We start from the raw sequence: 9,701 nt of genomic DNA on the forward strand, positions 1-9,701 counted from the left end.
ACAGTATATACTGTATATATACAGACACACAAACAGACCAGTTTTACCAGTGGGTGCGGATGACCAAGTGCAGCCTGAGAGAAAAAGCCAATTTTCCACTGTTTTGGTCACCGGTCCAACACCAGGCTTCTCATGCAGGTCTGGAAAGTCCATGGAAAATGAATTTGATCATTTCCAGGTCTTGACAGGTTTGGGACTTGGACAAAAAGCCAATAAAAGAATGGAAGAGTTTAGCTGCAATATACACGTAACAACACATTTTATGTAGTTGTAGACCCAGTTAATACCCCGCCAAGGAGCTGTCTGTCTGTCTGTCAGCATGATATCTCAAAAAATTATGAACGGATTTTCATGAAAGTTGGTGGACAGGCAGTCCAATTGAGTAGATTTTGGTGGTGATCCGGTTCTAGGATTTCTGCCGTTAGACAATTATTGTATTTTTTAGCCATAACTATGAAACCAACAGAGATAGAGACTTGAATCCTAATTCTTACAGTATGTTTTCAGGGTCACGAAATCAATTAACCTTAAAATTGAAGTGATAGGAATTATGTATTTGGGTGTAACAGGAGGTTAGAGAATTGTTTAGCACTGGTGGAGGTTTGCGGTCTCTCGGCTTCTAGTTTCAGATATTTTTGAGATATTGGCTGCCATGATGAATAATCTTTAGCTGGATAGTGAAATGGCCTAGTAGTTCATAGTCGTATCACCCAGCCACTATCAGTAAACATCATATTAAACACCAACCAAAGGATCGAATCCAGTCAAGAAATGAAGGTCTGGAAGTGGAAAATATGTAGGAACCCTGCTAACTCACATTAACCCTTTACCACTAACAAGATCCATTTTTCAACATCTCACCTCCTTCCCTCCTTCCCTCCCTCTGCGTTCCTCTCTCAGGTCGGTGGTGATGCCCATAGCCAATGAGTTTGCTCCGGACATCGTGCTCGTCTCTTCAGGCTTTGACGCTGTGGAAGGGCATCCTCCCCCGCTGGGCGGCTACACTCTGACATCCAAATGTACGTATAAGACAGAGCTCCATTACCTGAAATTCATTTCTCACCTCGTGCTCCAGCAATCATCCACACAAGGCCGAGAATCATGCAAAATGTATGAATTGGGTGGGGAGGGACCGGGGAAAAAAGAGGGAGGGGATATCTGATAAATCTGTTTGAAACTTATTTGCATGCATTCACCTCCTCCATAACCCCCTTCCTCTCTCTCTCTCGCCCCCTCCCTCTCTGCTTCCCCCGTCCAGGTTTCGGCTACCTGACCCGGCAGTTGATGACCGTGGCTGGGGGCAGGGTGGTGCTGGCTCTGGAGGGGGGTCACGACCTCACCGCCATCTGTGACGCCTCCGAGGCCTGCGTGGCCGCGCTGCTGGGCCAGGAGGTGAGACCAGAGGAAAGGGGGGCATGGAAGGGGACATTAGGAGGCATTTTAGGGCATTAGGGCATTTTAGCAATACACAGGATCTGACGTAACTGTCCCTTGTGCTATTCAGGGCAGATGTTAGAGGAAAGGGGGCGGGTTAAAAGATATGTTTGCTGATTTTAGACTTACAGGGTTTGTCACAATATCTCCAAAAAAGCCATTTGTAGGCTCCACAGGGGAGTTGAGAGTAAACAGAAAAATTGCAAAGTACATAAATTAAAATCAGGTCCAAAATCACCAAACTTATCCTTTGAAGCGGGCATGCTTGTGGGGTTATCAGTCAGCCAACTCCCATCACAAGTGTTTTATTGAATCAGGCCCACAAACCTCCATAAGACTCGGCAGTCAGTTCTGGTTTCTCAGCCCCAGCCTCCTCCACATCCGCTCTACTGTTCGCTATTTTACTCCTTTTATGAGTAATATTACCTGGGGATTTGAAGTTGATTTGTAAGTGTGGAGTGATTTGTAGTAATTGCAGAGATTGTCAGTGATTTTAATCCAATGTGAATCTCCCATGTCAAAAATTCTAGCGCAAATGACTTACTGTATTTTGGTGACTGAGCTCCCCTTCATAATACTCATCTCTTGCGAATCAAACTTTTCGTAATTTCAGCCATAATTTGTTTTTAGCTCGTGATTTATTTTTTCTTCTTCTTCCACACTTCCACATACTCTTCTTCTTCCATTTTCTTCCCTTCATGAAAAACGGAGGCAGTAGTGGAATATATAGAGGAAGGTTTTGAAAGCATTTTCGGCACAATCGTTCTGCTTTTTGTGAAATCAGTGCGTGAGAAATTGTCAGATCGTACACAACTGTATCTGGGGCTACGATCATTTCAGCGAATTTCATTATTCTTTGTGAATGCGTTGAAATGCAGAGGCTGGTGGGTAATTCATTAATTACACATAGAATAGGGCTTTAGGCGTGCACTTAGGCTTAAATATCTCACCTCATCTGGGGGCCAGGAAGGGACGAGTAGGAAGACGGATTAGGAGTTTTGGAGTTTGGAGAGTTTGGAATGAGTTGCTGTGAGAAAACACTGAGCCTTACTGTAAACGGAACGATTGGCCGTTATCTGGTGCATTACTTAAGGTGTTAGAAATGCAGCCTGTTACATTGTCAAGGTTACTTGTGTTTACATTGTGTGTGTGTGTGCGTGTTCTTCACAGCTGGATCCACTGCCAAAGGCCGTCCTGGAGCAGAGGCCCAACCCCAACGCTGTTCGCTCCCTGGAGAAAGTACTAGAGACTCACAGTGAGTTCAACCTCAAAAACACAAACTGATAGCACCGACACACACAAAGGGACGCAGGGCATTCAGAAACAGAATATTAGTTTTTCATTGCATTGACATTTTAGACTTTTAGCTGACGATCCTCTCCCAAGTGACTTGCAATGAACAGTAGAAGAATTTTAAATTCTTAGATCACTAGTATTTCAAGTATCTGGTAACAAGGAGGGCAAGAGTCAAAAGTCACAACGTCCTGAAAATAGATGCAACAAATATTCCTGTGACCCAACATTGTTTGTGCATCTCTCTGTAGGGAAATGGAGTAATGGTTAAGCCCAAGTATAAAATTTCAACAACAACCTCTGAGTCGTCATTACACATTCACGCTTTGATACATCAAGTCATTTCTTTTCTCTGGCTCAAGACTCAGACTAATCCTTTCACAACTTGGACACTGTTAAAAAATGGAACAGATCCAAAAGAGGCAAACTCATGCAAACAAAGGACTGACATTTAATTATATAAGGTGCAAAAGTGACAAAAAAAAAGCACAAAAATTAAAACAGTTTTTTTTTTTTTTTTGGTAGTTTTTTTTGTCATATTTGCACGTTTATGTAAGTAAATGACGGTCCTTTTTTGCATCAGTTGGCCTCTTTGGGATTTCCTCCTTTGTTATCAGTGTGGGAGTTCTTGCTGGATTATTTTTGTGTGTTTGATTTTTGAACCCACACACTTGAGACAAACCTCCTTTACCACAGGACTTTTCCTTTAGAGCGCAGACATACCTCTACATTTACTCTGCTCTACTTTTCATTGTCTTTCTTTTCTTTAATTTCTGCTCTATCCTTCTTCATCTTCTGCCCCTTTTTTTTTTAACTCATTCTCGCTCTCCCTCTCAGGTAAGTACTGGCGCTCGGTGCATCGCTCCTCCCCCCGCCTCGGCCTTTCCCTGCTGGAGGCCAAGAGGGGAGACTCCGAGGAGGCTGAGGCCGTCAGCGCCATGGCCTCTCTCTCCGTGGCCAACACCAACGCCATGGACCACAGGTACGGACACAAACCAGACCGATAGGCGGGAGGATTCTTCCCAATTAGAGAATGACAAAATAAAGAGCGCTACAAACAAAAGGACAATCCAGACACTCCAAATATAAAAATATAACCACGAGGAAGAAAATATTTAAAAAACCTTTATTGTAGTGGCTAAATCATTAAAGCCATACATATTTACTTTTACCCCGCAATTTACCAAGCCTTGTCCTCCTCAACCCTTTCAGTCACCAGCTTCCGCTGCTGCTTTCTGTATTGGTATAATTGAAGTCCATACTATCATGGTATTCATTCTTTAGTGGTGTATATAAAGGAAGATAGAGGATTGAATAGCCAGCCTGCACCACATAATGCAACTTACAGTCAGTCAAAAATGTATCTAACCCCAATTTATCGGATTTGTTTGTCTAGAAAAGTGAAAGCAAATATCATTTTTAGAATAAAATGTTGTTCAAAACCCTTAACTACAACCTGAAGTTAAGGTTTATCAAAATGTAAGAATTAATGAGCAAATTTTGGCCAGTGAGTTTAGTCCAAACGAAATAAGGGGGTGAATTTTGCATAGATGTACTGAAAAATCCCCCAAAAATCCCAAATTTCCCAAAATACGCAAAATATGCAAAGAGGTAAATATTTTTGAGTGACTGTACTTTCACTACAAACAGTGGCTGGATGGGCTGAGTCCCAAGTCCATAAGGTCAGAAGGTTATCTGCATGTTAAGTGTAGCTGGATATCGGTTTACAGTTGGTTTGGAGTAAATATAGAATGATAGGGAGCCTAAGGTTTTAGACTCGCCTTGTTTATATCTGTTGGTTTGTCTTATTTGCCCGGCAGGCCAGAGGAGGAACCCATGGAAGAGGAGGAACCACTGTAACGGAGGGAACCATCAGGGTGTCGCACTGTCGCCATTGACCTCTCCGGAGAACGCCTCTTTGTGCTGCGAAGAGTCTCGACCGATCCCTTCATTTAGTCCCCCTAACCCCACTCACCACGTCAGTCACCTTGATTGGCGGGTCCCTCGGCCAACGAGGGAGAGGGGGTGGGCTCAGCCTCAGAGTAGGGAGCCAATCAGGAGACAGAGGACTGAATTGGGGAAAAAAAAATACTACTAAAAGCTCAGCGTTGCTTCGCGGCACTCGCTCAGAGACACACATTTTCTGCCAGTCTTCGCACCCCCACGTTAGCCCACGGCGGCTAGCAAAGCGACCACGTCTGAAGGCAGTAGGCGAGTGTATTTGGAGCAGGGGCGAGAACGGGCCTCGTCGCAGAAAGGTGTGATACGCTCCTGCGCAGAAAAACACGGTGCTTTACATAGCTGCCCTCTGACCAAATACGGACACCAGGGACAGTGGACGCTCCCGGCTGTCGACGCGCAGCTCGGGGTTTTCTTTTCTCTTTTCTCAACTATTTTTCCCTACAAAACAAAGGGCATCACGGCAACGGAGATAACCGTTCTATTTTAGAAGATACGTTCACTGTGGACTTTGGTCGGCCGAAGCTTAAGTAGGCCTTTACAAAGATTTGATGATCTGGTGGTGAGACTGTCGCCTCTTTGGACCAGCCTGTAGTTGCAGAGCGGAGGGTTGATGAATGAGAGGAGTGCCTTGGTGAGGGTCCGCTGGATTTCAGGATTGTTCAGGAAAAGAAGATTGCCTTAAGTTAAAATGATTTTTCTCTCCGTGCAAACCGAGCGAGAGAGGGAGACGGACAGTTTCCAGTCCTTGAGGACAAAGAATGACAAAATAAAGCAAACAATCTTTCAGCATGTTTACTTGGAACGTGACGCAGACAACATTTATGTCTCTCACAGCCTCTCTTGAAGAGTTACTTTACTTTTGGATGGATCTATTTTTCTGTAAAAAACAAAAAAACAAAATGCTTTGTAAAGGTAGTTGCCAGCTTCAGTAGAAAAGGTGCAAACATGGAGACGTTCAACGAGGAATTGGATTGAACACTGTCAAAAAGGTTTAGCCTTTTATGTAGCTTCCCTTTAACTGAAATCATTGCTTTGTAAACCACATAAGGCATGCATTTGAGCAGAGAGACCAGAAATTTTTTGCAAGATTTGAATGTTATCCAAAAAGAGAAAGCCAAGCAAGAAAAGCCAAAGCATGAGTTTGCATTATAGTCCTTTCACACCACTAGCTGGCAAGTCGACAAGCATTTCTAGTATTGGCCCTTTCAGATAAGGTTCTCAATACCAAGTTCACTGTTTACTGATTTAATTCTTCACAGATCAAGTGAGCATTTCTTTATGTATGCTGATTGACCTCCCATGCTTTGCCAGTTGGCAACTACCTTGGTTACTAGTGTGAGCTAAACATTAGTCATGTATATTGAATTGAATATATTTTGAAAGGCAATAATCGAGTATTGCCTGTTTGTAACTACATGTATGATTTCCACATCAAGTTGTCAATTTACAATATCAAATGTGTTTGGTAAGCGTGTCCACTTTTTATTTTTAATGTATAAGATTATTTTTCTAACCTTTTCATCCATAGTTTTTTGTTCCGTGTCTGTTTTTATCCGTTTTCTGGATAGTTATTGGGCCGCCATTCACATACTCAGTACTATTGTTACTTGTTCAAGACTTTCTTTCTTTCTTTCTTACTTTCTTTCTTTCTTTCTTTCTTGTATTTATCAAAAATAAGGAGCAACACTTTCTTTCTACGGCTCTAGGCCTTTCCGCAATTTCATCAATTGTGTATTTATAACATGTACTGTTTATAGGAGATTTGTATATGGAAAATTTATAAATGTACTCTAAGTAATGACAGCTATGATATTGTGAACGAAAACAGTATGGCGTACGATATTACTCCATGAACTTAAAAAAGCAGCGTATTTAACTAGTCATTGACTGCACTGTTTGAAGTTGCCCTAGATGAAATGTGGTCACTCAGCATTACATGGCACTGCAATTGAGCTTCTTAACACCCTCCAACACATTGGATCACTTTGTTGCCTAATCGATGCATTTAGCTGTAGTGCACGGGTGATGTGCACATGCCTTTCAACTGTGACGACATCACCGCACACTTCCAAAAAAAAAAGAAAACAGTTCGGAGGCCATTTGATGTAGCTGGCTGAGTTTTCCTCAGTGTGGAGAAACAGAGGAGGGGACGCTGATGTCATGATGATCAGATTTTGGGGTACAGTGACTGTGAAGTGGCTTTTTTTTTTACCCCGCCTCGGACGGAAAACGTCGATCAGATTGGTAAAAATTCTCTCTGAGCAGGCGGTGCGCCATCGCGTCTGATTTCCCATGACATCATCGTCCCCTCCTTCCCTTGTCCTCCTAGAATTCAGCTTGGTTACTGAAGTGGATCTGATACTAAACTAGCATTATTTAGTAGCCATGCATCCAAATTTCACCCAAATTATCCCCCCCCATCTGTCAACTGCTTTGTTAAAACACTCGATTAACGACGACCATCACGTTTACTTTCAGTTGATATACTTTTGTAGACTTGTAAAATTTGGGATTGAGTTGATATTTTTTCATGTCTAACAAAACATTCCACTTGTTTATAATTTTAATTTGGCTTAACATTCTTTTTTTTTTTTTTATCTGAATTTGAGGTTTAGCATTTTTGTAGAATCTTTAATACTATTCAGATGTTTCTTTTGCTGTCTGCTCGCGCCAACTTTAACTCTTTGCATGGTTTGTGAGTCAGCATGCCTGCTTGTCTATGTAACAAAATGTATTTGCACAATAGAAGAAGAACACTGGAGGACTAAAGACCTCCCATGGCAACTCAGAATACCAGGCGGGACCGACTCTCCCTCTCTGGTGTGCAAACAATTCAAAAGACTTTGTCCAAATGACTCCACTGAGAAATATTTGATATTGTTCTTATTAAATATTGTTTCCAATAAGTGATTTTAACATGATTCAGCACTTACAAGATGTACGGACGTGAGACTGTATTTAAGAGAAACATGCTCTGCCAAACCTCTGGTATATTCACACCTTAAAAGGCTCGACTCTCCCCAAGAATGTTCTTCTTTCAAAGAATTTTAAATGGGCACTGTAACGGTAGAGAATTGATGGATATTGATTGAAAACCGTTTGGAAAAGGGCATCCTCGTTTGATTGTCATACCCACCTCGGCCAGTTCTATATATAACCACTGTGGCTCAAGAGCAATTCTTGGTTTACATGTAAATGGAAAAAAAAGTTATTTTTTGTTTGTTGTTTGTCTCTCTATTGATGAAAAATGTTATCTTTCTTTGGGACCTACGCTTTGGACATTTCATCTCTGACATCATCTATAAAATATATTTCAGAAAAATACAAGTGTCTTTGGTTGCATCATTTGCATTGTTTGTTGTTGTGATGAATACTATTTTACTTAAAAACTGTACAGTGGATAAACAAGATTGGGACTCGGGAGCTTTTGGAGCTGCTTCAGGAATTTTCCACATCTATAACTAGTGGTGGAAAGAGTAATAAAATATCCTACTCAAGTAGAAGTATTGTTACTTTGCTGATATTTTATTTAAGTAAAAGTACAGGTGTAAAAATCTACTTAAGTAAAAATAAGTTTACTGAGTAAAAGTTACTGAGTTACTTTTTAGAAAAGAGAACATTGTTAGCCGTGATCTTTTCCATGCCAATCTAAAAGGACGAGAGGTTCAAACTAGATTCTTTTAATTGGGAAATTTGGAAATTACGAAATAAAGTGCACACACAAAGTAAAGCCAAGATTCCTCTTCTCACTGTGAACGGCTCTACATTTTGTTAATTTAGGAAAGTCCAGTTTCTGATGTTTATGGAGAGACACAAACTGTATAATACTTCAGTAAAAAAGTAAAATTAAGTACACAAAAAAGCCACTCAATTACAGTAATATGAGTAAATGTAATTAGTAACTTCCACCCTTGTCTGCAATCAGAATGGGGGGTTGAAGATCCGTCTGCAGCCTGTATGGGAAATTCAATTCACCAGATCTCAACCAGCAGAAATGCTCTTATCACCTGCAGAGCTTGTAAAGAGCCGTATCTGCTCTTCATTTCTGACTCGAGGACTAACTCAGTGACCTGTGGTGATCTGACTGATGGAAAACCAGGGAAATCTTTCCTCTAGCTCCACTTTTTTTTTTACACGAAACCAGTGTGACCTGAATGATGTGCGGCCCATATAGGTGACAACTGGTGGGACTTAATCATTTCAGCTCAATGATTATTCAAAGTCCATGTTAGCTCAAGCCAGGCGTCATAATGATAATCAATACTACTGGTTGTATTGGAATTCCTGAAATCTGTTAATCAGGACAGGACAGCTGTTTTTTTAGTTCAGTTTTAACAGCATTTCAATCATTTTTTAGTATTTACTAAGGGGACATTTTACTTATATATTTACTTATTTATATTTATTTCAGCTTGTCCCTTCCTTTTTACTGTGGTAATAACTTTTATGGTGTACTCTATACATGTAATACAATTTTCTTTTATTTCTTCCTATTTATTATATCCTAATATCCCTTATTTTCACAGCTCATTGTTGGCAGATGTGCAGCCTTTTCTCTCCCCACTTTTCAAACCTATAAACGTTTTGAAGGAAAACATGGCAGAGAGCACTGCTGGTTTCCCTTTTCTTTTTGGTAAATCAAATTCACTTTTTATTTTTGTTTTACTCTGTTTCAAACATTCCTTTTGAAGAGTAAACTCACACTTCTGACCTGTGCTGGATCTGAAGAAGAACAGAGAAGAAGAGCAGATTAAATTATTTCAAGTAGATTATCTGCCCGGCACATGACAGCAGCGATGTCAGACAGTATATCACCAGAGTTAAGAAAGGTCTTGGGTTTGAGGGACATGAGAGAGGCATGAAGTCTCAGCTGACTGAAATCTAATTAGCAGACCCAATATCACAAGCGTGCATGCTGCGTTTAGTCAGAGTCCAAGTAGATATCTGGCAGCCGAGCAGAGGAACGAGCTGAGAAATGATCTGTTTGATTGCAAAAGTGTGGTGAAGATTAT

The 9,701-nt window shown here is 41.0% G+C and overlaps 1 protein-coding gene across 3 annotated transcripts in view; it reads left to right on the forward strand.

Annotated features, from left to right (window-relative positions):
* Window positions 1–7,980, forward strand: part of LOC139655023 (histone deacetylase 4-like) — a 68,087-nt gene extending 60,107 nt beyond the window's left edge. For all 3 annotated transcript variants that reach the window (XM_071532319.1, XM_071532317.1, XM_071532320.1), the window contains 5 exons: window positions 901–1,019; window positions 1,259–1,392; window positions 2,605–2,689; window positions 3,565–3,709; window positions 4,548–7,980. In XM_071532319.1, the coding sequence (XP_071388420.1) occupies window positions 901–1,019; window positions 1,259–1,392; window positions 2,605–2,689; window positions 3,565–3,709; window positions 4,548–4,587 (523 nt within the window). In that variant the 3' untranslated portion in view covers window positions 4,588–7,980. The remainder of the gene's footprint in view (window positions 1–900; window positions 1,020–1,258; window positions 1,393–2,604; window positions 2,690–3,564; window positions 3,710–4,547) is intronic.
* Window positions 7,981–9,701: the final 1,721 nt, after the last annotated feature.

The sequence above is a fragment of the Centroberyx affinis genome, unplaced genomic scaffold (genome assembly GCF_046629955.1).
Source record: "Centroberyx affinis isolate AG114_WGS23_722 - 3 ecotype Tasmania unplaced genomic scaffold, CSIRO-AGI_Caff_v1 ptg002185l_1, whole genome shotgun sequence".
NCBI lineage: Eukaryota > Metazoa > Chordata > Actinopteri > Beryciformes > Berycidae > Centroberyx > Centroberyx affinis.